The following is a 27,701-nucleotide window of genomic DNA, read 5'->3' as shown; positions in this document are numbered from 1 at the left end:
TGTTAAAAGGAAGGAGGGAGCAAGGGGGACAAAGGAAGTTGGACAGAGATGGGTGGGGGTTGAGCGTGCTCCTGCTAAGTAGGATTGGTCAAGCTCTGAATTGGTGGTGGTGGGGACAGACAGCAGCCACAGAACATCTTTTGAGGATGAGTACCTGCTTCTGTTACTCTCCATCCAAATGGTCAAAGACTGCCCATTACTGCTCCACAGCCATCCCCCTCTGGACTCTTTAGGATCTGACCACCACCACAACAAAATGTGATCAGTACTCCTACCAAACTGTGAGTTGCGAAGGGGAAGCTGGTCCCACTCTTTGAACACCTATCCCTTGATCGCCACTCAGCCGAGCCCTAGGAGGCGACTTTCTACTCTGCCCATCATTCCCTGCCTTCATTCCCTGCTGGTGGAAAAGAGGAAGGAGCAAAAGGCAAAACTCTCCCTGGCTACAGGAAAGAGAACAAAAGGGGCACAAAACTTGGTTTCCTCAAATCAGACTCTTGCCTTCATTATCTTGCCTGGTTTTCTTTTAAGTTCTTTTCACCTTCTGGTTTTTGTTTAGCCAGAAGGAGCTAGGGTGAGGGAAAAAAAGAACAGAAAAATTCCTTCATCTCTTTCTCTCCTGAGAAGACCCACAATCAGAACCTGGCCTGTGTTACTCAAGGCACAGACCCCACACCACGTCAATTATACAACTTGGGGGGAAAAAAAAACAAAACCAACAGTGTAGAGTTGCATTGCTGGCTGGTGGAGAAGAGAGCCTGGTGATCCCAGGATGCCCGTGGAGGAAATAGGTCTCTAAAACAGCTATTTGTTATATATATTTTATTGAAAAAAATTTTACATCAAAATAGTTTGGCAAACTGTAAAAGTATACATAAGTGCAAATATATTCTCCTTTTAAAATACAAGCAAAGTGTGAGTATACACGAAAATCATAAAAATATCTTTAAAATATGGTGGTAGAAAACAACCTTGTAAAAAAAACGTTGTATTGTCACAATACTGAAAACCACTTTCTTAAACTAGACACATTGTTTCTAAATACTTTCTTAATAATGTTCTTTGGCACCTGTATCCAAACTTAGTGTTTGGCGGAACAGAACTCTCTTTTGGCTAGGCAACAAGATGAGGCTTTCTTGAAGTCTTGTGCTTAGCACTGCCTTTTTGAAAAGCACAAAAATTTTCATAGACAAAGAAAAACACACACACACAACTTGCGTTTTTCAGACCCTGATGACTGAAGGTTATGAAGATCCCAGAGTTACAGGTTTATGTTTTTCATGTGGTAACTCTTTATCATTTCCGCTAAAAAGCTGAGTTCTCGGTTGGCTCTCTCCCTCGTGGGGATCCTGCATATATTCATATTAGGGTATTGCCAGGGTTGTCCTTCTACCAATGGTAGACAAGTATCAGTGAACAGCACTGGCCTAGGGATTCAGGCTAAGTGACTGGTGTGCTACTTACTGCTAGGGCCGTGCATAGTTGGGGAGTCCACCTCAGTTCATTCTGCCCTGCAGAAAAGAGAGCAGAGAGCGGTCTGGGCATGGCCTCCTTCCCTCCATTCACATGACACAGGGCTTAATATCCTGGCAGACACTCTGGTGGTGGTGATGGTGATAATATGGTCCGCTTGCAGAGGGATGGAAAGAAGAAATGCCATTAAAGTTGAGGACAAAATCCTTTCTGTCACACACTGGGGTAGAGTGATGCTGGTATCGAGGCAGTCCCACTGAAAGAAGAAAGGAAAAGTTCTTCAGAAACAGTCATTCAGCTGACTATGAGGCATGTTACTTTTTTTTTTTTTAAACGATGAGGCATATTAGTTTTTAAATTTAAATTAAACTCACGCCTTATTTTGACTCAGGGTAAGAAAGGGGTTGATGTGCCTTTTGTCTATCGTTAGAAAACGGGTAGAGCAAACCCACCTCTAGAAGTTTCTGAAAGTTTCAAACTGGGTCATAGGAGGTCTGTGAAATCACTATGTTTTGTTTTGATGTACCCTCACGCACAGAGCACGATCCTCCTCTAAACCGGGTTCGAGTGTGCCTGAATTCCCCTTTTATTCCCGGACCCTCAGGAACGCGTTAATCGCGGAGGGTGCAACCGCGCGGGGACTGTTTGACCCACACTCTCTGTAGGGTTCCCTAAGCGCAGGTCTCCCGGCCCTTGATGCCAGAGCCTGGCTGCAGAGGCCAAGCCCCCTTCACAGAAACACCGCTGTCGTTCTCACTTTTTCTCCCGAGCCTCCTGCCTGTTTCTCAATTAACTGGCCCAGTCAGAATAGCAGGTCACAACAGAGATATTCATTGTGCCAAAAAGAGATGAGAGAAAACAATCCCTTTGCAATAAACAAAGAGCCTGGAAAGAAAGTACAGGTCGTCCTAAGTTCGGAAAGTCTCAGGCTTCCCTTAGAGAAGCCTTTCTTCACGGATCGAAGCCTTTCTCCACGGATCAGATAATGCTCTTCGATAAGCGCTCAGCTGCAGAACCCTTCTGCACATCGAGGTGTCAGGCAGCGCAGGGAGCGCCTTAGAAAACTCCGGGATGGCAGAGGGCGGAGAAGGCTCTCTCTCCTCTCCTCCGGGGCCGCTGCTCTGCGAAGGCCCAGAGCCCGGCCGCTGGGCGCCAACCCACTGCGGACTTTTGCTTTTGCTTTCTCAGCGCCTCCCGGCCCGGGGCGCAACGGGCCGGCGGCGTCCGGAGCGCGCCGCGGCCGGGTCTTCTCCCGGACAGAGTCTCTTTCCGCGCTGGGCTGGGTGAGGCCTCTTCGTCTGCGTCTTTTCTGGGTACCCGCGCCTTGTGGGACCATAAATTGCATGTTGGGGGCCAGGCCACGATTTTTGAGTGCGTGAAAACCGTACTCGCCCGCCCGCCGCGCTCACGCCCTGCTCTCACCGCCTTGGCCTGGCAGCATCCCAGGGCTGCGAACGGTCGCTGACTTGAGCCACATTTGTTGCCTTGTAGCACCTACTGTCGCCAAGGGCGCGCCGCATTGATCTCAGAAGGTAGCAACACGTCCACGCGGTCCAGGTGTGTGCTTGTTGCTCTGCATACAGGTGCCTTCGCCCGTCACGTTACAGCGCTTCTCAGTGCCAGTTCTATGAGCTCAAAATAGCGGGCCCAAGCAGGACCCTGAGCTAGAGCTCTGGGTTACGACCGACGAAGGCCGCCGTCAGCTCTTTGATGTGACCAGAGAGAGATAAAAGCCCCGGCTCCTTCTTGAAAGACTCACTGTAATAAATGACTGGTGCGGGGCCTCCCTGAGCACGCGGACCTTAGACGCCCCATCCCAAGTTGGACTGCGCTGCTCGCGGGGGTGTGTTGTGTGCGTGTCTGCGTGCGTGTATGCTGCGGGGAACCTTCTTGGACCACCAGCCCCTCGGTCTGCTCGGCCTCTCAGCTCCTCGCTGGGCCATCGTCCCTCGTTGGGCCGCGTTCCACCAGCAGCGCACTCCTAAACAGGCCCCGCGGCGCCCGCTCACTCAGCCTGTTCCTGCTGAGCCCCCACTTCTCCTCCGCCTGGGGGATGCCAACTAGGACGGGGGAAGAGAGGGACGGGAGCCAGAGGACGAGGGAAGAAGGGGCAGAGCGTCCTGGTCAGGCCTTGGCCCCAGTGACGGCCTCTGCCCATAGGTCGTGCGAGGCTCTCCGTCAAGGCCGCTGCGGGGGGCCGGCCTGCTCCCGCTCTGCCGTTTTCATTTTCCAAGTTTTTGTTTCCGGGTCCCGAATTTCTGGGACTTGTGCGTGAGCTTGGGTGTGTTGGGTAGGGCGAGGGCGGCCTCAAAGAACAATCATAAGTCTCTTTCTTTCTTGCGAGTTTTGTTTTGAATTTTTCAGGTACTGTTTCAGGGCAGCTGGAAAACCTCGAAGTCTGGGTTCAAACTGAGTAGAGCCTACTTGGAGAAGGGGAATGGGGAACACTAGGAGGGCAGAGGGCAGAGGGCAGCGGGCTGGGCGGGGAGAGGAGCGGTGGGCAGGAGAGTGGGGGAGTGCGGGCTGCCTGGGGTGAGCGGTGATTGACAGCCAGTCCCAGGGGATTAAAAAAAAAATGAAGAGGGAAAGGTCGTCTGTATTGGTTACTTGTTGAAATTCCCATAAAAATTGAACAAGACTCTGCTCTCAGTGGGTTAAGTCAGGCTAAAATCCTCTCCCGTGTGGTCCTGCCGAGACTGTCTTTGTTTAGTTAACCTCTGAGACCCGCATTTAAAAAGGCCTATTTGGGAAATTTCACCATCCAGGGAACCAACATCTTTTGCCCATTTCTGGGCTTCCCGTCTTCCCTGCAGCTCATGTCACAAGCTGATTCCTGAACATATATCGTGTGTATCATCCTTCGAGCCTTTTTCTAATTGGGGTGAAAGGTGGGTGTGAACTAAAACACCATTTGATAGGCAGATCAGCCTGATTTTAAGCCTGAGGGTGCTTCAGATAGGTTAATATGACAGAATTTATTTCCACTGTCTGAGAAACCTGGTTAAATATTCAAATTCCCTCCTCTACCCCATCTGTTCCCTCCCACCTTTCATCGCCTTTGGCAAGTCAATAAATTTTCATAATCTTCAACCAACAAAATTTACACCAGCAATACAACTGAAGTCCAAGAGGCAAGCATTTCTCAGGGGGAATCACAACGTGGGCCTCAGGTCCTCCTGGCCTAGGACAGACTCACGTCATCAATATAGGTCCACTGTGTTGGGAAGCAAGGGACTCCTCAAAGGTTGGTGCCCCTCTCCATTAGTAATACCTCCCTCCTGTGAACGATCCTGGGTCCCCCCTCTGCCTTCTTCCCTGACCCTCCCTCATTTCCCCTTCCCTCAACTCTGGCCCAGTTGCAACTCCTCCCCACCCACACCCTCAGCATACAAAACATGTCCCTTTCTGACGTCTATTTTGGGAGGAAGGCAACAGCAAACAAACTAAACACACTTGCGTGTGCCAGCACACACACACACACACACACACACACACACACACACGGAAGCAGACACAGCTCCTTGGCCAGGCTCCCCAAAGACCACATGCCTTCTCTCTGAACTAAGTTGGGACTGAGACTTGAGACCTGCCATCCTTAGGGGCACGCTGGGACCCCAGGAAGTCAGGCGACTTTGCACCATCCTCCTGGCAGTGCAAATTCTGGAGGCCCAGCTCTTGGCCAAGGGTATGAGAGAGGGCAGTATGACCTCAATTCTCTCCCTTCCATGAATAAGGTTCCCTCTTCTCCCAGCACCCACTCCTTCCAGTGCCTTCAGACTCCCTGGCTGCAGCGACCCTGTGGAAGTTGCAGTAGTCGTGGAGCCTGGAAGCCTAGAGGTGCGCACTGCGTTACCTGAGAGGTCCTCGCGGGTGTTCTGGTGCAGGTAGCTCTGCTCCAGTGAATAGGAGGACATGCTCGAATGCAGGCCTGCCGAGGCTGCGGGGTTACTGCTTGGCGTCAGGGAGGGCGGCTGCTTGAGGTAAGGCGAGGCGCCGGGCGAGCTCCAGTGCGCCGCGGGGCTCGTGTAGGGAGAGTGGCACTCGATGGCGCTCGCCATGGCTGGGGATGAGGGCACTGGGCTGCTGCTGCTGTCCGGGCCGTAATCCCCTCCGCCGCCGCCCCCAGCAGCGCCGACACCCCCAGGCCCGGCAGGCACGGGGCAACTGGCCATGTAGGTGGATCCGGGGTTGGGCGACATGTGCGGGACGTGGTGATGATGGTGGTGGTGCGGATGCGCGTGGCCCGGGGCGCCTGTGCTGGCGTCGTAGCCCGCAGGCATCATGTCGAGGCCTCCGTAGCCGCCCTGCCCGTGGCACCCAAGAGGCGCCGATGGGGGCGCCTGGAAGTCGAAGCCCTGTGGCAGCAGCGAGGCCCCGAAGCCCAAGCCACTCACTACGCGGTGGTACATGGGCTTGAGCGCCTGGCATTTCCGCCTGAAGCCGCGTGGCCGGCGGCGGAACGAGCCCTCCTCGAACATGAACTCACTGGCCGGGTCGATGGTCCAGTAGTGACCCTTGCCGGGTCTCCCGAGGCCCTTGGGCAGCTTGATGAAACACTCGTTGAGCGAGAGGTTGTGGCGCACGGAGTTCTTCCAGCCCTGGTAGGCGCCGCGGAAGAAGGGGAAGCGCGCCTGCAGGAACTGGTAGATCTCGCTGAGCGTCAGGCGCTTGCTGGGCGAGCTCTGTATGGCCATGACGATGAGCGCAATGTACGAGTAAGGAGGCTTCTCTGGCCGCCGCAGCCCCGAGCTCGCCTTCTTGGCGCCCCCACTCCCGGCGCCCGCGCCGCCACCGCCGCCGCCCGCGCTCTTGCAGGCGGCAGAGGAGGCGCTGGCCGAGTTGGAGGAGGAGGAGGAGGAGGAGGCACAGGAGGCTGAGGACGAAGAAGAGGACGACGAGGTGGTCTCCAGCGCGGCGGCTGCGGCGGGCGGCGGGCTCATCAAGGCGGCCTGGAGTGCGCCGGGGGCCGGGCTGCACGCGCGGCGGAGCGGGGCCGGCGGCGGGCGCGGTGGGGGCGGCGGCGGCCCGCCCTCGGTAGTCATCTGGGACCGGGGAGCGAGGCCTGGCCGCAGGGGCGGGCCCCCGGCCGGGAACGGAGGCGCTGGAACGGGGTCGGCCCAGAAGCCGGGCGAGCGCCCTAGTCCGCCGCCCGGGCTGCAGCGGTGGCCACTCCGAGCCAGCGCTTCGGCGTCGCCTCCCTCAGCTCCGCTGGGGCTTCTGGCGGCGGCGGCGGCAGCGGGCCGGAGGCAACGCCCGGCGCATCCCTCCCCTGAGCCTCTGGCCCCTGTCTTGCGCAATGGCCTACGGGCCCGTGGAACCAAAGCGGCCGGGTGCCGGGCAGCTGCGCCAGCGAGCTGGGACCACGGCAGGGACCCCGGGGACGAGCCCGACGTCTCCCTTCAGGAGCGCTCCTCGCTCTGTCTCTCAGACTTCCTCCCTCCCGCGCCCTCCCCCCGGCCGCACTCCCTCCCCCCCCCTCGCTCCCTCCCTCCACCCCCACCCCGCCCTGCCCCCTCCACGCTCCGCGCCGCCTTGGGGAGGGCGCGCTTGGCTTCAGTGCTCACTCCTCCCCCCTCCCAACCTGGCGGCAGGCTCCTTCTCTTATCTCGCTCCTCTCTCTCCTCGGTTCTCCTCGGCCTTTTAATTCCTCTCGACCACTTTCCCTCTCACCTACCCACCCTCTTTCAAACGGAGGGACCACAGAATCACATTTTGCTAGGTTGACTCCCATCCCCAGCAAAACTCGACCACCTATATAACTTTATAAGCTCTTCTTTCTCGTTCCCCTTACAGCACCCCCGCCTCCCATCCCAGAAACCAGCCACCCCCTTCGGAGAGGACCCACCCATTCTTCTCCTCTCCGCTATCCTCCTCCTTCTCCCTCTCTTCCTCCTACCCCGTATCCCCTCAATCCACCCCTACCCCGTCTCCGTCTCCCATCCCGTCTCCGTTCTCCTTCTCCTCCTGGCTCATCCTGGGCCGAGTGGTGCTGCCGCTGGTGCTGGGGCTGCCGCCGCCGCCGGGAGCCTCCTTAGCTGCCTTCCCCCGTGCCCGCACTGACACCATCTGTCAACTTCATTTAAACATTACAGCCCTCAGCCACACGCCAGGGTGCCAAACCCCCAAAGGTAAAGTGCCAGTCCTCTCTCTTTCTGACAGGGCCTGGAAGATCTGCAACAGTTGCTAGTAGAGGGCAAGAAGCCGAGGCGCTGCAAAGGACCCCTCTCCCCGCCCCCCCCCCCCCCCCGCCCCTCCCTTGTGCTGCCAGAGGATTCTGAACAGGTTTGGAACTTTGAGAAGATGGGTATAGATAGAGTAAATTTAACCAAGGTTTAGAATAGGATTCATGTTTGCGTTGGTTTCCACTTCCTTTCCGTTTTCCACTCGATGTTTTGAAAAAAAGAAAAAGAAAGGGAGGAAGAAAGGAAGGAGGAAGGAAGGAAAAGAAGTGCAGAAAGAAGGCTGACACTGGGTGAGATAAGTGAGATAGCTGTATTTATATTCAGGCCTGAAGGGCTGTGTAACTCTCACTAGATTTACCTCCTCAGTCTCCTGTCCTCCACCAAAAATGCTGTGCCATCTCCAAGCTGCCTTATGTAGGAGAACACTCCACCCAGTGTGGCTAATTCTTCTCTAAGTAAGAGTGAGGCTGGGAGAGAGGATGTGCCCTCAGGAGGAATCACTTCCAATGAGACCCGACAGTTAGTTATTGGATTACACGTGCAAGGAAATGTAGTCTGACCAGGGACAGGGGCTGGAAGTGGGAGGAGGAGAGCCTGAGGCCTGGGAGCTGGCTGGGCCACACAAGGGCTGATGCAGGAGGCCCAGAAGGGGAGGTGCTGTAGACCAGAGGACCAAATGGGAGGCTGGCCTGGACACACCTCTCTGTCTCCTCTGAAGGGACTGAGGTGCACGTATGTGTGCTGGAGAGGCTGGCGAGGGGGATAGGATAAGAGAATCTGAGATCCATCAGGGATCTAGAGAAAGGCCAGCTGCAAAGGACCTTGGAACAGAACCGAGGCAGGTTTTGGGGGGAATGGCACTAGCTATCTGTGCCCCTGGAGATACCAAATAGAGCATCTGCTCTTGGCTAAGTGTGCTGGTGGGGCTGTAGAAGCAGCGGAGAGGGAGGGGTGGGAAAGGGGAAGCTGGGGGCTGGGCTGGGGCTGGCCCCAGACAGTGACCTGAAGTTGAGTGGAAGCAGGCTTTTTCCATCAAACCCTGCCTGGATACCACACACAGAGACGGAGTGTCAGTTTACTGCCCTGAGCCGGACTCCTTTTCCCTAAGCTCCACAGTAATTAGACAAAGAAAACCTAAATTAGCTGAACAGGCGTCGACAGCTTCCTCCAGAGCACCCCTGGTACCTACATGGGAATGTGTCCGAAAATGGCTTGATTGTAGCCGAGAGTCAGCTAAGAAAACACGGCTAAAATGAACTCAGTTTACCGCTCATTTCCAATAGAAAAAAGAAACAAGTCAGTCTTTTCCGGATGGGATGTTTTGATTGAGTTGGGGTGGGGGGGCGGTGTTGCATTTGCTTCTACTTCTAAGAATTTCTTTCTGAGCGACATGGGAGCATATTTTGGAGATGGGTCCTCATTTATTTCAGGTTTTTCCCCTCTTACCCCCTTTTGTCATTTTACATGGGACAATTTAAATGTAAGTAACTAACTATAGAAGCATATATAGTAGGTTCACTAAGTCAGTGTTTTGAATGTCTGAAAAATAATTAAATGCAATTAGAAGCTGGTGTCAGGAGGACAGATAATAACTCAAAGGAGCTCCAATGACATAGCCTTCTGTGTGTGTGTGTTTTGTGGGAATAGAATTGGCCCAGGTGGAAGAATAAGGAAAAGGAAGGCAATCATCTCACTTGAAGGAGGGGATGGTAGACAATGGAATTTGGGAAAATTCAGCAAGCAAGTAAACGTCACTGTCACTGAACCCTGTCTGATTGTCCACACTAGGAATTTGATGTATATTGGATTTCAGGCCCTACAAGGTTTTAGGACCCAGCGACTGAAGAATAAAAAGGACCAACCCTAAAATTTAAGAAGATTAAAATATCAATCCTAGTGACCACGGTACTCATTTACCTAAACTCTTCAGACTTGCAAGAAATACCACCTAGGGTTTGCTGAGTGTTCCAGGAGGTTAGACAGTCCCGAAACAGCCATAGGCATTGGAATTACAGTCCCAGCCAGGAGCAGCTTCTGTTGACTTGAAGATTTTTTCTCTCTCCAGGGGTCTAAATACTACCCTGCACGCCACAAAATATGGAGGTTAATGACCTTAGTTATCTGAGCAGGAAGAGGCTCTTCTCTAAAATTCTTTCTTGCATACCCCATCTTTGCCTATGGAAATTCCCCTAGACCTAAAGGTCATTCTAGAAATACAAAACATCTGCTTTTGTTCCTGATAGATTTCACAGGTACAAGGCTTTCCACTCTTATCATGTCACAACCACGTGGTCTAAATACAGTTATCTCCCCTTTAGCCATGAGGGGCTCAGAGAAATCAGATGACCTGCTGCAAGTCACACCTGGGGAAGTGACAAAGCTGGCCTGTACTGGGGGGCCTGGGATCCCAGTCCAGGGCTGTTTCCAGTACCTTGCAGCAAAACCTCTCAACTTCGTTTTAATTACTCATTTATACAGGTCTCCTGGGTAAGAATTCATGTCAAATTCTTTATCCCTGGCAATAATATTTGAATTTATATTTAGAAGATAGTTTAAAAGGAAAGTTGTCTCTGATACATAGCCTTTCTTAGGATGGTTCCCTCTCTCGGAAGCCCTTTCTTCTGGTGGTGAGCTCTTTCCGACTGACTTTCATTGCCTTATAAACAACATAAATCTTGATTTATTTTTTCTTACTGGAAGGAAAGGTATGGTTCGTTAAGATAAATATAGATGAGGCCAGGCTGCTCCTCGCTTAACCAGAAATACACAGCGTCGGGTGCAACCGCCCTCTGTCCATCCCTGGTGCTCTGTCCCCCTTTGGTTGACTGTCTCCGTCTGGGCTGCGGGTTCCTTTCCCGCTCCAAACCTCAAGGCCCCGCCTCTGCTCCAGCGCAGGGGAATGTAAACTTCGGGAAGCTTCGGTTTCTCCGATTTGTTTTGTAATCGGCATTTTATTCTAGGAAATCTCTTCATTATTGCGGTTAAAATCTTATGTTCTTAGCATACTTCCTCTGCTTCGTGGGTTTTACATGAAATGGCTTAGACTAAACCAGTTACCCACCGGAGAGACGCATCCGCACCGACGCTGTTTACCGCCATCCAAGACCTCTCCTCCTCGAGGCACTTCTCGCTCTAGTTACCCCTCCCTTCCTCCGCCAGCCTGGCTGGAGCAAAGTCTCTTCCCAAATCAGTCTGCGGACGACTGTATTCACCCCGTGTTTTGGCACAAAATTAACGTATGTAGAGGGTTCCCCAGCTCCCGGGAGGCCTTTCTAGTTGCACACGATGGGCTCTGGTACTGAGGCCCAGGGAGTGTCGGCTTGTTTGAGGAAACCAAGGAAGACCTCCAGCCAACGCGCCACAGAGGCCCCTCTAGAAACTTTAATTTATATAGAAAATCCGCCGCTGAGGAAAGGGGTCTTGGCGAGGAGGGGTAACGGTGGGGATTTTACACCCTTCTCGGCGTCTGCTCTTCTTCTTCCATCCAGAAACCCCCAGACCTCCGGGTTTGAACACCAGGCACCCAATTGCAAGTGTTTATTTGGATAGATTTTTTTCCACTCTCCAAACGCCTGTCCTGGGCAGGGCTTTTTATAGCCACCTTCTTGAGAGATCCGCGGATAGCCCCTTCTCCTGGGCCTGGCGGTAGGCATGATTTGATACCTGGCTTGACGTGGTCTGAGGTGCTTGGAGAGGACGAAAAAAAGGATCCAATCTACCAGAACCCCATGTGGAGACTGCGCCTCTACCCATTTCTGCCCTTCTCAGATTTCAAGGCCCTGGTGCTTTTCAGTTGGGGACGCGACTTTGGGATGCTCCCGGGAGCAGGGCTCAACTGCCCGCAGGCCATGACCAGGATACAGGCCTAGTGGTACCAGGCGGGGCACCCTGAGGGCTCTGGTGGACCGTCCTTTTGTATCCTCCGCAGCCTGCTGCGTTTATGGGTGGGGCTTGAGAAGAGGGGCTCTGTGGTAGGGATCGCAATTCTCCTAAAAGGCAGCTCTGGTGACTGCAAGGCGGAGAGAAAAGGGGCAGTGCTGGAAAAGACACAGTCTGTGTGTTCCCCAAGAGGGCAGGAATGAGTAGGTTTCCAATAACGAAGGAAAATTAGAGAAGCTTCTGCCGCACACACCCAGTCAGAGGAGAAAAAAGGCGGAAATAAGTGTCGATGCTGGTGCCTCTCAGCACGTTAATTTTGCATCCATTCGTGCTGCTGGGAGGGAAGCCCCCTTGATGAGACAGAAACCGGAGGAACCAGGGCATGTCTCAGGAGCCCAGCCCCTAAGGATATTTTGAGCTCGGCATTTCTTCCCCTGAGCCCACCCTGCTGCGCACCCCCTCCTCTGCAGCCCCACGCCTTGGTCTTGGAAGGTCTCTCGCCCACTGCTTCTGCTTATCTACCCAGGTTCTGGAGGAAGGTGGCTGGGCCTCCTGAGCGCCTGGCAGGGCCGGTGGAAGGGCCGGGCCCACCTGGGAGGCGCCCTTGGCCTGGGAGGTTAGCCTCTGGCACTGAATTTAGGAGGGTGCGCGTCCAGGGCAGCTGAACGCACTAGCCAAACGCGCCGGGAGATCGCAAGGCCGTGCCTCGAACTCTCCTCGATGGAGGAACTAGGTTGGCCCGCTAGGGGTATGCGGGCTGGGAGGCGCCCTGGAGGTCCCAACCCAGCCGTAGTCAGGTTTTCTTCACTTGTCTGATTCGTCTCCTCTCCCCATGCGCTCCCCCTCCTCCCAAATAAATAAATATCTCCGAGGGCAGCGAACTCCGCAGGGCGCCGGGCCCTGCGCGTCGCGCCACGATGGATGAACTTCCTGGAGCATCAAAACTCTTCTCTTGTCCTCCCTGCTGAGCTCAGGATATGGGGCGCGCTTGCTTCTCTTCAGAAAAGGAAACGTAGCTCTTCCAAAAATATAAATCAGCGCTGACGTCCAAATATTTCTTTTGTCCTCCAGCATCCTCTGTGGGGATAAATAAAACGTGCTCGGCGCCCAGAGCCCGACTCGGGATCTCGGGCGCCCAGACGCCGCCTTGGAGGAGCTGCTTTTCGGGAGCCCGCCTTCTCATCCATCCCCCATTACTCTCTTCTCTGCCCCTCCTCCAGTCTGGCAGTCAATCCCTGTTTTGGGATGCGGCCTGACTGCTGGTAGCAGGAGAAGGGCAGCTCTGGGCGGCAGAGGGCAAAGGCCCTCGAGGCCATCAGGAGGGGGAAGTGAGGGCTCGCCAGTGCTAGGACAGAAGAGGAGATCGGGAAAGCCCCAGGACCATGGCTGTTTGGAAACTGAGGCCGCCCATCCTAGATGAGGCCCAAAAGCTCTCTCCAAGCTGGCCTTGCTTTGGAGATTTCGAGTTTTCCCAAGGAGCTAGCAGCCAAGGGGTTCCCCATCCGCATTCCCAATGGCAGGGCAGCCTTCTCTTAGAGAAGAGCCCAGAGGAGTGCATGTATGGGGGCCTATGTGACCCCGCGGGGCATCTCTGAAAGCTGCTGCCCATGAGAAAGAAGGGGGCTTTTCAGTGTTAGAGTCTGTGGCCTCTCCTTGTCCTGGTCCATGAAACCCAAGGGATGGCTTGAGTTCCATCATCCTCTCCGTGTCCCCTTCCCATCTCCCTTCTCCAATTTGGGAGAAGTGGATTGATTTTCGGTTGGGGCTTTGGAAGGAAGTCTATAGCAGAATGCCCCTAATGCATCAGGATGGTCTGCTGGTGCCTTTGGCGCCCCCACTTCCCTTTCTGCTCCCCTGATACCCTGGTGTTAGGAGCCGACCAGCCTTTTGTCTGTCACCACTCCCTACCCCCAATGAATCATCCTGTCGCATCCACGGGGTGAAGCATAAAAGGCTCCCCGGGCTGAGGGTATCCAGGCAAAGAGACGTCTTCACCTGCCTTATCCTCTTCACATTCCCCCATGCCCTTCCCCCTTGGCCTCAAGTGTTCCTTTCCAGGCCTGGTTCTTCCAGGCTGCGTGGTGGGGGCTATTCTCCAGCCACCTCCTCCTCTCTCCAGGGGGGTCTTTATTGATGAGCTGACTCAAAAACCCCCGCCCAATATGTCCCAGAAGGGTTTAGACAATCCATCACCCACCACTTCAAGAATGCTTCCTCCCTTTCAAACACAATCCTCGAACACCAGGCGGGCTGCGGTGGGGAGGGGCGCGCACTTGAAAAGAAAGCAGCTATATAATCAACGTCAAACCATCCCGCAACCTTTCGGAAACAGGGACTTCGGCCAAAAATCTCTCCAAATGATTTACGCGGCCCTCCTCGCCCTCTCCTCCGCCCTCCACTTTGACTCTCTCCTGCGTCTGCAGTCCCGCGGCCAGCGCGGCAAACGCACATTCCTGCTCTGCATTGAAGGTCAACGCTAAAAGCTTCTCCGTGGGCGTAGTTGCATTTTAGGAGAAACCGTTTCTCCTCTTGGGGTTCAAGGAGGACGTGCTTTCGGGGTTTGGTCACAGTGTCCTTGTTGGTGGAAAGGGGTAAACTGGGAAGGCTGGACATGGAGCTGTGGATTCGTCAAATGATATCTCCTTCCTTCCCTCCGAAAATCCTCAGATTTTGCGGTGTGGTGGGCTGCGCCTCCCCTTTTCCTTGGTTGTCGGCTCCGGAGAAGCAGGGATTCTTTTCGTTTCCGCTGGGTGGCGCCAGGCTCTCGGGAATCGGGGTCTACGGGACTGCCCAACGCGCCTCCAACGGAGCCGCTCCCTCTGCTTCACCTGTCCAAGGCTCCTGACGCCGCCGTCCGGGGTCCCCGCAGCCTCGCGGTCCGGACCCCAGATTACTTAAAAAATGATCGTTTACCTCGTACTAGGTTGGCCACGTTAGGGCACGTTCTGCTTTTGCTACTACCCCCTCACACCGTTAACATTTAGAGAAGAAAATAAGTCACAAACTTGATACTTCTTTATTGAGCGCTCTTTCCGTTGCAAACATGCTTCTGCCATGCGGAAGAAACTCGGGGTTCAGTTCAGTTATTTTGGTTTCTCTAAGCAAGGGGCAGAGGGCTGTGTCTTCGTTTGTAAGTTACACATCTGGACACCTGGCGCTTTCCTGAGGTCTGGTGGAAAACAGACCACCGAGCGTCTGGTGAAGTCAGTTCCAGTCGGCACTGCAGCCCGGTGTCTTGGAGAAGGCGCTTTCTTCTGCCTCAGCGTTCTCATTCGCGAAGAGGCTCCCAGACCTCTTGTCTTCTGGGTCTACAGTGAAAGGAATGAAATTTTTGTGCTTTTATAATTTCTCATCCTTTTGACTAGAAGAAGCCAGGCGGCTTCTTAATGCTGGTGAAAGTCTGTTAGACAAAGGGAACGTTGGAGGTCCTTTTGGGGAAGGGTAAATAGAAAGGGCAGATAAGGAGACCAGGAGTGGACTTGAGATTCCAGAAGGCCAAAGGCACTAGATTTGGAACCTGAGAACAAGATGTCAACCATTGGCCTTCCTCTGTGTCATGAAAAGAACTGAGCTTTTGTCTTTTAGGAAGTATGGCATTCTCCACTGCAACTGACTTTTATTTTAAAAACACTAAATATTAGATTTACGGAGTTGTAACTTCTATACAATAAAGCACAACCATTTATATGAAAAGGTTGAGCTTTTATTTTTCTTTTTAAATTTTTATTGTGAAAAATTTCATAGTACAGAAAAGCAGAGAGGATATATAATAAGGCTTTCTTTCAATACTTCTCACCTAGATAGTTGTTAAAACTATTAAGATTTTGCTCCATTTGCTCCATTTTTCTTTTCTCTTTCTATTTTCACTTCTTGCTCAAATATTTTAGGACAAATCCAGACGTCATGTTTTTAAAAAAGTGCAACTTATTACTTCTTAACACACCCACCAGTTGTAGCTCTCTCATACCTAAAGTTATATTTTGGGCACACTTCCTTGGGGAAGTTGGAAATAGGGCTGGGACATTGTTCTGTAGGTGTATTTTACAAATAGGACTCTCCATCCTGCTACTCGGTCCTCCCAACTGACTTCCAGCCCCAAATATCTTGGCTTTCTCCTGGCTACTGGCACTGTCAAGAAGTTGACAAACTTTCCCTCCCCAAACTTTCCCTCCCGCACCCTCACTGGGGCTGGGTGGATGTTTTAGCAGTAAGCAGTGAAAAGGTGTTTAGTCATTTGTTCTGTGGCTAGAGTTAACTCCACACTGTCTTCATACATGCATCTCAGATCACATATATAAAATTCATTTTATTGCAAGATCATATGTGACCTTTGAATATATCTATCCCGATGCGTATATGTGTATGTTTATCCATGTAGACTATATAGTAGTTTCTGAATCATTAACCCAGATAGTGGCTAGCCAGGAAAGAATTTTTCATACTATTTGGAAGTTCTTGTGAGAAGATTTTGGACTAGGCTGGAGGAGAAAAGAGGTCCTGGGGGATGGGCCAGGAGGCACTGGTTGGCTTGTATCCCCAACCCCCAGTTCACACCAGGACTTTGTGTATATTTCAGAAATAATTTGTTATTGATTTGTCTTATTTTTCCCCTCCCCCAAGTAATACAGGTTACCTTTTGTTCTTAGCATTTCCCTCAACCTCAGGGCAATCTTGAGCAGATGAATAGTGATATGGTGATCTTAGTAGCCTTAAATTTTGTTTGACAATTGCACCTGCTCCTGATGACCTCGAGTAAGTCTTTCTGCTTCAATTCCTACTTTTTTTCCGGTAAAGAGCTAATAAAAATTTAAAAATAATTCTCCTCCTGCAATGATTATAGAGATGAAATGAAAATTGTATAAGTATTAACATTTTGTCATATACACATTTATGTTGTTATTTTTGGCCCAATCCAGCAAAATTGCTGTTTAGTTTTGAGGTACTTCTGTAAATTTTATGCGTACTTGGGATCTTTCCTTCCTGGGGCGATCTCTTAAATGCTTGTTTGGTTTTGTCCCTAATAAGGAAATGATGGTGGGTCCATAATCTACAAGTTTAAGTCAGCCTCTGCGGGCTGGGGTCTCTGGCCTCCGGGTATGTTTAAGCTATGGGTGGCGCTGCGTGGCTCCACAGTGAAGGGCAAATACTCCGGGTGGGTTCGGGGACCGGGGAACTTTTCCCTTAGACTGGATCACGCGGCCATTGGAGGAATGTCTTTCGCAGCACCGGGGCTGGTGGCGCGCCCTCTCAGTGCGGTGGGTCAATGTCTGGTGGCTCGAGCAGGCACGTGACCAGGGCACGGTGAATGTGTGTGTGTGAGTGTGTGTGTGCGCGCGCGTGTGTAGTTGTTTTGTCAGAGGACTTCACTCGAGTAGGGTAGCGAGTCCCTTGTCTGAATGCCGTGCGGAAGCTCCCGCCTGGTAATGTTAGGCACGCGGGCAGGAGCCCGAGTATGTGGGACTTCGGGGAACTCGCTGGGGGTCTAGCCACCTACAGCTGATTGGCATTAGAGGTTTTCGAAATCCCACGGGAAAAGCGTAAAAGCGCGGAAGAAAAACTTGCCTGCGCGCTGCGGCTGGAGCTCAAGGGTTCGTCGCAGATTCCTCGCGGTCGTGGGCCGCCAGAGAAGCGACCCGTGGCGTTTGCTTGTTTTAGGAGGAAATTTCCACGTTTTCCCTCCATTTCCCGTTTGCGACAAGCTCAGGCTCTGCACCGTCTTGTGGGAGGTGGAGTGGCAGGGAAAGAACCCTCGCGGTCCACCATAACCGAGCCGGGAACAGAAGTGTGGGATACGAAAGAGCCATCGCTCGACACCCCTATTCTTTCCACCCCACTGGGCTCACAATGCTCTGACTCTGAAAATGTAACCTGCAATTTGAAATACTGAGGTCGTAAATGCTTTCATTCCGTTTAATATTTTTGTGTATATCTCCTCGCCCATACACCTTGCACATGCGAGCTAACCTGACCTTGAGCGCTACTTTATTGTTCCGGACTTCAGTTTTGTCATTTCTTTCCTTTTCTTTTTTCCTTTCCTTTCTTTTCTCTTCTTTTCTTTTTTTTAAGATTTTATTTATTCATTCGTGAGAGACAGAGAGAGAGAGGCAGAGGCAGAGGGAGAGGCAGGCTCCCGGCTGAGCCCTGAGCCCAAAGCTGGATCCCATCCCAGGACCCCGGGTTCGTGACCTGAGCCCAAGGCAGACGCCTAACCATCTGAGCCACCCAGGCGCCCAATTCTGTCATTCTGTAATTGGGATTATAATAACAGCTGACCCATAGAGTTGCTAGGACTAAACGAAATAATACAAGTCAAGCGTGTAGAGCAGCGTGCAGCACGTGGGGAGCGCTCTACCAAACCTGGCCCAGAAACCGCGCAGATTCCTCTGACCTGGAATCCCTTTCTCCAGCGCAGCCCTAGAGCTTTCTCCGGGGTGACTTTTGGTTGTGGTGTGGAGGGCCTAAGGGGAATTGCCCCCCCCCCCCCCCCCCCCCCGTCAGTCCCAGCCGCAACGAAACTCTTGGGCTTTGTTTTACTTTGGGATTCGATTAAGAATTAGGAGTTAAAAACGGAGCTGGGAGAAAAGTACGGAAAGGCCCTGATGGGAAGCTGGGGCCGAAGGCTCAACCGCCGAACAGCTACGCGCCCCGGCGGAGAGGCTTCTGAGAACATCCTGGGCTAATGCGCGTTGGGACGGGTCGAGCTCTGCGAGAAGGGGACTGGCGAGTTCTGGTGACTGGCGTCCGACTTGGTTTGGGGCTACTTCTCCGTGCCTCGGCCGCGCCACTCGGTTCGCTCAATGCGGTCAGACTGCTTGCGGGCGGAGGTACTGACTCCCTAGGGCGGCGGTGCGCTACTGTAACCCCAAAGAGGGAGGGTGCCCATCCTGGGCAGAATGGAACGGAAACGCGGGGCACAGAGGGCGACAAGTTCAGAAGCTGGAGAGGTCATTTTCATTTTAGTGCCTCGACGTTTCCCCTGTATATGATCGTTGGTCAGGTTCATCTCTGTCCAGGACCTATCTCCAAATGCTACTTGGAAAAAGTCAGACAATAAACAGCCCTTCCTCTGCTGTCGGCCTTTGCTTGAGATCGGCCCGAGCCTCTCTGGGACCCTGAGTAAAAAAGGGCAGGTTGGGTTCTCCGAGTGCGGAAAACGTCCCCTCTCAGCGGCCGCAGGATACTAGGCGCAAAACTTCAGGCGGGGCCGCAGGTCTCAGCCACTGCGGCTTGGAAGGCGTTTTCTGGACTCCGCTGTTCTGCCTGCCCTGGAGGGGGTGGGTGAGAGGGGAAGTGACCTCTTGAACCTCATCAAATGCAAATCCTATAAGAAATTTTTTAAGGAAAGAAAAGCGGAAGGACAGGGAAATGGAGAAACGCGGAGTCCACCTGAGGCTTGAATGGCCTTTTTAGAATTCCAAGCCCCTGGGGTTTGCAGACTTCTCTGCGGTAGACCGAAGATTGGTAATGAACTTTGGATTTTCCCTCAGGAGGGTGAAGCTACCAGCTGACTTCCTCCAATATGCATATTTTACATATATAAACACCTTAGCAGTTTAATAGCCATTTAAACAAATCATTCACATACATTTTTAGTCTTTAAACGATCTGGTACAAAAAATGGTTTTTCTTTATTCTGGTTCTTTTTCTTCCTTCTTTTCATTACTGTTTTTTGCAGCTAAGGTTTCATGTCCAGGTTGGTGGCCAAAGTGTTTTTTCACGTAATTTTGCTGTCTGTTTAATTGCAACGATCCACATGACTTTCCCTATCAACATGGATCTAGGATAGATTCAGGATTTTATTTTTCCAACTGGAGGGATAATATAGTTTTGGAAAAAAGAAAATGTCCCCTTTGTTTGGCTCTTGTTAGTTGTTAGCTAGGTCATGAGGTTGCTAGTGGAGTGTTCCCCGGCACCAAGCCTAATGAGAGACTCAGCTGTGACTAGTTCTTGGCTTTAAAAAAGACTGACCTACTTGATGAGTCAGTTATTCACCTATTTACTCTTCAAGTCTCTGGAGTTAAAATGCTAAGAATTTGAAAAACTGTGAGTTTTCATTGTCAACTTTTCATGGGGGTGGGGGAGGGACTCAAAGGTTTTTTCTTCCCCTATGGAAGGAAATGCTGTTTGAAGACAGGAAAATGTACACTAAACCTCCAGGACCCATGTCATGGAATAAAATAAAATGGGTGTGGAGAATTGAACAGGCCAACAGGGCAGACAGGATTTTGGGAAGAAGCCTGGGAGAGGCAGGGACAATTAGGTCTTTTACACAGTGATGCTGTTCTTGAATAAGAGGATGGCATGCATTTGGGAATCTGTGCTGGTGAGTAGGGCAGAGTAAAAGAGGGTAGGGAGTGACAGATTCTTGTAGGGAGCACTTTCCATCTGGAAGAGTAGGTTTAAGAATCTCTTGTTGCTTTGTGGTGTAGATGGAGGGTGTATGTTGGCATCAGGCTGAGGGAATTGGCCCTGCTGAGCTCAGCAAAAATGGAAGTTAATAAACTTGTTGTGTGGATTCTACCTATGAACACTTATGCAGTTGGAGAGTTCTCAGAGAACATCTGAGCCTGAAGTCCTTTCCACTTGTAAATCAGTTGCAAGGAATGTAGTTGAATTGGTGGGCATTTTATGAGCATAGAGATTGAACAAAAGGGAGAAGAATGTAGATGCATATAGCAGGTTAAGTATGATGAGAATTTGTGTGTGTGTATATGTGTGGTTTTTTTTTTTTTTTTGCTTTTCATTTTCTAACATCATGGTTTATATGTAAATCCATAGTAATGTGAGAATTATATATAATTTACATATGTGAGAATAATACATTATTTCAGGTGCCTTGAATTCATTTTAATATATTCCTTTTCCCTTTCTGACTAGGAAATTGTTTCAAGATCAAGATTTGATTGATGTCTGGACTTTTGATATTTCTACAAAATGAAGATCAGTGTTGGGTAGTAGAGGTAATACCCCTTAAAAATATTTTTCCTGGGCTATATTACTTACACTTTTCCTTTATTTTTCATCCCCTTTTCTTATGTAATGACTTAGTGTAATTTACTTTCATACTTTGAGTTAAAAGTGGAATTTCAGTGGTTGAGAGTAGAAGAAATCATGTTAGTCAAATAATGCAGAGAAGTGCATTTGCATCATTAAAGTTACCTTCATGTAATCTACTTCTAAGGGCTGTAATGCTACTTTAAGAAAATGATTAAGCTTTGAAAATTTAAATGATTTTAAAATATTCTAAGTTTCACTTTTAGTTTTCTGTGATAACCTACATTGTATTTACTTATGACTTACCTTGTCTTTTTTAGAGAACTCGAATAACTTAGTGAAAGTCTATTAACCTTCCCATGAATCATCTAAAGAGAGGTAAACATATCTTTAGTCTTTGAAACTATGATAATGGAGTCATTAGAAGAATAAAATAAGCCCAGAGGACAATACAATTTGACACTTTCATTAATAACTGGGAGTTTCAAAAGAAAGCAGGGCGGCTATGGACATTGGGGAGGGTAAGTGCTATCGTGAGTGCTGTGAAGTGTGTAAACCTGGCGATTCACAGACCTGTACCCCTGGGGATAAAAATACATTATATGTTTATTAAAAAAAAAAATTTGGAAGGGGAGGCGAACCATAAGAGACTATGGACTCTGAAAAACAACCTGAGGGTTTTGAAGGGTCAGGGGTGGGAGGTTGGGGGAACAGGTGGTGGGTAATGGGGAGGGCACGTTTTGCATGGAGCACTGGGTGTTGTGCAAAAAGAATGAATACCGTTATGCTGAAAAAATAAATAAAATGGGAAAAATAAAAAAAATAAAAAAAAAAAAAAGCAGGGCATCAGAGAATAGGATAAAAATGTATTTAAAAAATGCTTGCTATATCTGGATAATTTTCTAGATATATGTTTCTTTGGTTTACCTGGCATCTTTTCCTTCCTTCTATTGGTAGCACCTTCTCTGTATCCTTAAGAACTTCTTTCCTCCCACTCACTGTTGTGCTGGTGCAGTCACAGTGTTATGACACCCCCAGACTTGGGCATGGTTACGCAACCTATGCCAGTCTATATCGCACAACCTTTGGCCATTGTGCTTGGCCAAGCATGGGCATGGGCTCAACCTCAGTCACTTACAATCTTCTAGGATAATATCTTAAAGACAATAAGAGAGGCTTACTCTTTTCTCTCCGGGATCAGGAACCATAAGGAAACACCCATGGAACTTCTTGTGGCTATCTTGTCACTTCCTTGACTCCTTGGTAGAAGCCCACTTACAAGAGAAGAGAACCAACACCAGAAGGAAGCAAAAGAGATAAGAGTATGGGGTGATGACACTGTTGGAGGCGGGGAACGGCCCAGGCCCTGGGATTTTCTTTTGATCAGCCAATGCCTCTCTTCCACAAACTATTCACAAGTGCTATTCTGTATGGGGCACTGTACTAGGTGCTGGGGAAACATTCAGGGGAAGACAGTCAGAGTCTCTGCTTTCAAAACTTAAATTTGAGGGAGGAGGAGATAGACAACAAGTGAGTATACAAAACCCCCTTCAGATAGAGGAAAATGGTATGAAGGCAGACCATAAATAAGTTAGTACATAAATGAGAAACTTTCTCATGGTAATGTAAAGGGGGAAAAATGATTTTCCCTTTACTCTTCTGGGTTCTAAGGCTGAGACCACCCCCCTCCCTATAATAAAAAATAGATTGACAAAAGAAAAAACAACAACAACAAAAAAACATATATGCCTCCTGAATACATGGGAGAGACCTAGGAAAACTGAGTAACTCCCTGAAATGGCCCCAGCCATCACCTTAACTATCATCTAAAACTAAAGGGAAAAAAAAAAAAAGATTTTGGGGTGGGGGCTAGAGCCAATTGTGGGAGGTCATCAGGGCAAACAGAGTAAACAAGGATAAGTTTGTTATGCAGATTTAAATAGGTGCTAAGAGTTTCTTGTGATTTAGGTTATCCTTCTCTTCCTGGTACAGAAAAGGAGATACTAACAAATGGAGATTTCCCTTATAAAAGTAAATGTCCTCAGTTTTCAGAGCTTCTCCTGAGTTTGTTGTTTCTTTTCTCTTCTTCTTCTTCTTCTTTTTTAAGATTATTTATTTGAGAGAGAGAGACAGAGAGAAAGAGAAAGCAGGAAAGAAGTGCGGGCATAGGTAGAGGGAGAGAGAATCTCAAGCAGACTTTGCTCTGAGCACAGAGCCCAGCTTGGGGCTTGATTTCACAACCCTGAGATCGGACCTAAGCTGAAACCAAGAGTTGGAGGCTATAAGTTACTGTGCCACCCAGGTGCCCTGTGTCCATTGTTTCTTAAAAATAATTGGGTCAACATAATCCTTATGTCAAAGTGGCATATTTTGGGGTGGCGTATTCTGTTCCTCTTCAGTAATACATGATGATAACAGAGAGGTGCAATAGAGAAATGGATGTTGGGTGGTCGTTCAGAAAAGCCCTTCCTGGGGTGACATTGGTCTGAGATTCATGACTGAGAGTAGTCAGCTGTAAGAAGATCTTGGCAGACCAAGCAGAAGATATAATGGCACAAAGGAATGATCTTGGGACACTTAATGGATTTCAAGAGGACTTGGGTGCCTGAACTGACATTCTTTACTCTAGGTGCCAGATGTTCAGAATGAAAGAGACAGTGCTAACAAATAGTGATCAGGTTTGATACCTGGGCTCTTCTTTTGCTAGGTATTCACCCCTGCAATACCTACCATTCTGTTAATGGTCACATGACATTGAAGAAGACATTTTACAATAAAGCACAAAAACAACCACCTGACTTTAGTTTTCCATGAGACACTCCTATTTTAGTGGCAGATGATTATACGTATGCTGATTGTTCTCATTTTAGTCACAGAGTCACATGAACCCTAATAACCTGTGTAGGCACTGAAGTCTGACTTCAGGATTAGAATAGGTAAATGATAGATTGGAGGAAACTATTCATGTGATATTGGTCATGCATGCAGGTCTGGAACTGAGAATGCTAGAGGAGGACCTGGGTAGGTTCGAGAGGAGTTGCACCTTGATTAAAAGGCTGAAAGATGACACCCATGATAAAAAGATGACACACAGTTGGGAGCATTTGGTTTAAAAAAGTGAAGGAGAGATTTTACTTGTGGTCTTCGGGTGAAAGATCCATTGAAAATCAAAAGTGGTTGTTGAGTTTTTAATCTAGAGTGAAAGGGAACCAAGAATGTTATCTGTTAGGATGGTTCAGACTGCAAGGAATAGAAAGCCTTACCAATACACTAATTGAATTATCTCATGTAACTGGAGATGTTGGTGTAGGGCACATTTGGGAGCTGTGCTAGTCGTATCAGCTCAGTGATCTGTTTTTTCTACTCTGTTGGCCACAGGATCCATCCACTTCATTCTAACTTGTTTATGTCCTGGTTGTAAGATAGCATCAGCTAGCACTGTGGGCTTTGTGGTGTGCATTCAGAAGGATATTTATGGGGAAAAAAGTTCTTCTCTTCTGACAGTGAAATGAAAATATTCCTCTTTTCATCTTTTTAGGGCCAGTTTAAGGCCCATGCATCTCTCTGGATCAGTAACAGTCTCCAGCAGAATGTCATTCACAGATCATGTAAGGCAGTCATAGGCAAGTACCATGGGGTTGATTTGGACTACCTCAGGCTACCTCTTTGGAGCTCTTTTTCCCCAAATTACATGATCTCATGGGTCTCACATGTGTCATGGGGTTAAGAAATGAAATCTGGGTTCTTTATGAAAGGAGGAGGGGGAAATGCATATAGAATAGAAAGTATACATGAAACATTTAGGCTAAGTATAAGAAAGAATAATCTAATATAGATAATTTTGAATATTAGGAAAATGTACCATGAAAAGACATGAAATCGCTTCAAAACTAAAGGTTTCTATTTGAAATTATCTCTCTGATTCTATCTGAATGTGGGGGCAGGGTGGGATAGGATCAAAGGAGAGTGCTTCCTAAAATTTCCACTTTAGAGTTAATTGAGATGCTGCTTGACACACAGATTTGAGGGTCTCACCTCAGAAGTTTGGATATAGTATTTTAGAATGAGGTCTATGGCACTCTATTTTTAAAGAGTGATTCATATGAATGTAGTGTGGTCTGTCAGCTGAGCTCCATTTGGAAACCACTGGTAATGAATACAAAATAGAAAATTTTTTTTAGAGCACATAAGGAACATTCACAAAAATTGACCATGTTCTAGGCCACAAAGGAAGTCTCAATAAATTCCAAAGAATTAGTATCCTTAAGCCATATTGACACACAGCAATACAATAAATTTAGGTGTTTATAACAAGGACCTAAAAAGGATAATCTAAAAAAACATGTTTGGGATATATTTTTTAAAGTATGAAATAATGATTGAATTAAAAAGCTTATCAGAAGGGAAATCATGAAATACCAATAGCTGATGACAGACAAAGCACTCTACCCCAAAGTGCAGATAAAGCATTATACACAAACAATGAATCATGGAAGCTACATCACAAACCAGTGATGTACTGTATGGTGACTAACATAACATAATAACAATCATAATAATAATATAAATAGCATTGCCTAAAGGGAAATTTATAGCTTCAAAATCAATTATCAGAAATTAAAAAGACTGAGAGCAAGAAAGTCAATGATTCAACTCAAGAAGCTAGAATTAGAGTAGTAAGACAATCCAAAGAAACATTGCTTTAGTCTGAATTCTTATATAGAAACTACAAAGTCCTTACTGACTAGATTCAACAGAAAATACACTTATTAAAGGATATTTAAGGACTCTGATTTGGGAGGGCTGAAGAGTCAGTTTTGCTGCATCACTAGAACAAAATGAAACCCCATCACAAAATAGCCATGCAAAGACCCTTCTATACTGACCACCACTACTGGACACCATTAATAATACCTGCTGTGGGACTTCAGGATCTCCTTAACTAATTAATGCCCCTGGGGCCACCCTGGCCAGAAAGGAGTTTCTACATTCCATGTGTGGCACCTGATTTCTAGTGTTACTCTCTTTTAAACCCAAGTCTTACACGAGTGATTCTGATCGACAGAGTCTAATTCTCAGGTATGAAGCCTAGCTAAGGGAAGCTGGGAAGGTGAGTTTCTGGCTTGCATCTTGGGACATAGGACTCATCGAGTAGGAAACACACAATACATGGGTTTGAGCAGGTACATGGCAAATACCTTCTGCATTCAAGAACGAAGGAAATCATAAAGATAATGGCAGAAACCAATGAAATGAATGACCTCCCTCTGCAATATTGAGATCATTTACAGACCCAAAAGATGTTTCTTTAAAAATAGTAAGATTTTCTTTGAAAATTACCTGGGTGGCTCAGGTCATGATCTCAGGGTCCTGGGATGGAGTTCAGCAGGGAGTCTGCTCCTCCCTCTCTCTCTAGCCCTCCCTCTGCTCATGTGCTCAAGCCTTCTCTCTCTCACATAGCTAAATAAAATTTTTAAAAAAACCACAAAAAACCAATAAGAGAGACACACCTCTGATGAGACTTAGAAAAACATTGTTGTTATACACACATACTCTCTGTCTTTTTCCCCTCGCTTGTGACACACATGCACAAACAGACATACACACACACAGCCCACACACAAGGAAATAGCTGAAACAAAGGGTTATAATTTATAAACTTATAATTCTTTACTAACTCAAGATGTAGAGTCCTGAGAAACAATGATTGGAAGAGTCTGGCTGAGATGGCTGTCCCTGGGCTGCCTGGGAGAAGAGAGGTTCTGACCCCCTGATGTCTGGATTGGCAGGCAACCTCCCTATAAGACTACACACAATTGGAAATATTCGAAAGGGCAAGCAGCAAATGACAAATATCTAGGACTTGCAATGTGACTTTTGTTGGTACCCTATTGATAGACATTTGTACTTTTTCCAAAATTTCATTACTATAAGAAAGCTTCAACAAATATCTTTGTCATAATTTTTCTCTTAGAAGTGAAATTACTAGACAAAAAGACATGAATAATTTTAAGGCCCTTGATTAAGCTGTCAAGTTACTTTCTTTAATGGTTGTAACTATCTATAGCCTCACCTGCTGTGATAAGAGAAGGTCCATCTCACTGCATCTTTGCCACCTTTGATTAGTCCATAACAGAGGTGATATCTCATAGTTGTTTTAGTTAGGATTTTAAAATATGTATGAGGATGAACAATTTTACATATATTGTTTAAACTAATAAGAACTGTATTTTGCAGTGTAGATATCATGATCTCCCTTTTATAGATGAGCTCAAGCTCAAGAAAGAAGAAAGAATCTCACCTCAATCCCCCAGTTAGTCAGTAGAGGATGTAGGATTCAAACCCGTTTTTTTTCTTTTTGACTCTAAATCTTTCATTTTTTTAAAAAAATCTGTACTCCCAACGTAGGGCTTGAGCTCTTCACCCCAAGATCAAGAGTCACATGCTCTTCTGATTCAGCCAGCCAAGTGCTTCTAAAGCCTATATTCTTATGTCTTCAATTCAGGGAAGATGGATATATTTGACTAGATATATAAATTAAGATGTTTGAGGATAAGAAACAAATAGAGTCAGAGTTTCCCAAAGAGTGTTCCAAGGAACACAAGACTTCTCAAATTCTTTGAGTGAAAAACAGTGCTTAAAACATTGGGAAATGCTGAATAATATGTCCATTCTTGGACACTCAGAGCAAATGTCAGGATATTTCTGACTTTGAGAAGTCTTACAGCAAAGAATCTGTTTAAGTCTGTTTAACATTCCAGAAAAATAGTGTTCCAAAGAAACATGTTTTGGGAAATGTTACCAAACTTTGTACCTCTCATTACTGTGTTATGTTTTATTGCACCAGCCAGAACATCTAGATAATGTTAAATGATATTGGTGATAGTGGGTATTTTATTTTCCCCTGATTTTATGAAAATTTCTCTAGTATTTAAACAATAAGTGTGATGTTGGCCATAAATTAAGATAGATAGAGGAATTATTATCTTTATAAGAATGTTTACTTTCTTATTTTCTGACTTAAAGAATCAGAAATGTTATTACTCTTCCCCACCCCATGTTTTATGTTTTTAATGTCACATTTTACATACTTTTACCTTGTGTATCTCTTTTTTTAAAATATTTTATTTATTTATTTGAGAGAGAGAGAGAGAGAGAGGGAGAGCATGAATG

General features: G+C 48.2%; 1 protein-coding gene and 1 long non-coding RNA gene across 2 annotated transcripts in view; one reads left to right on the top strand and one right to left on the bottom strand.

Annotated features, from left to right (window-relative positions):
* Nucleotides 1-816: 816 nt before the first annotated feature.
* FOXF2 (forkhead box F2) lies at nucleotides 817-6,660 on the bottom strand. Its single transcript, XM_046005864.1, has 2 exons — nucleotides 5,327-6,660; nucleotides 817-1,729 (listed from the first exon to the last, which is right to left on the bottom strand). Exons 1-2 carry the CDS (start codon nucleotides 6,513-6,515, stop codon nucleotides 1,563-1,565), a joined length of 1,356 nt encoding a protein of 451 aa, XP_045861820.1. The 5' UTR covers nucleotides 6,516-6,660; the 3' UTR covers nucleotides 817-1,562.
* The window catches only part of LOC123941981, a 31,450-nt gene continuing 8,625 nt past the window's right edge, over nucleotides 4,877-27,701 (top strand). The window contains exons 1-3 of the long non-coding RNA XR_006818374.1: nucleotides 4,877-5,158; nucleotides 7,633-7,755; nucleotides 20,412-20,494. This is a non-coding gene — a long non-coding RNA (uncharacterized LOC123941981). The remainder of the gene's footprint in view (nucleotides 5,159-7,632; nucleotides 7,756-20,411; nucleotides 20,495-27,701) is intronic.

The sequence above is a fragment of the Meles meles genome, chromosome 5 (assembly GCF_922984935.1).
Source record: "Meles meles chromosome 5, mMelMel3.1 paternal haplotype, whole genome shotgun sequence".
In the NCBI taxonomy this organism is placed as follows: Eukaryota; Metazoa; Chordata; class Mammalia; order Carnivora; family Mustelidae; genus Meles; species Meles meles.
Note: the sequence above shows the minus strand (reverse complement) of the source record. Positions and strands in the feature narration are given on the sequence as shown.

Coding starts and splice junctions, on each gene's coding strand:
- FOXF2 (XM_046005864.1), bottom strand. CDS start 6,515: ATGACTACCGAGGGCGGGCCGCCGCCGCCCCCACCGCGCCCGCCGCCG. Junction 1,730..5,326: donor CACCCGCGAGGACCTCTCAG/GTAACGCAGTGC, acceptor TTCTTCTTTCAG/TGGGACTGCCTCGATACCAG.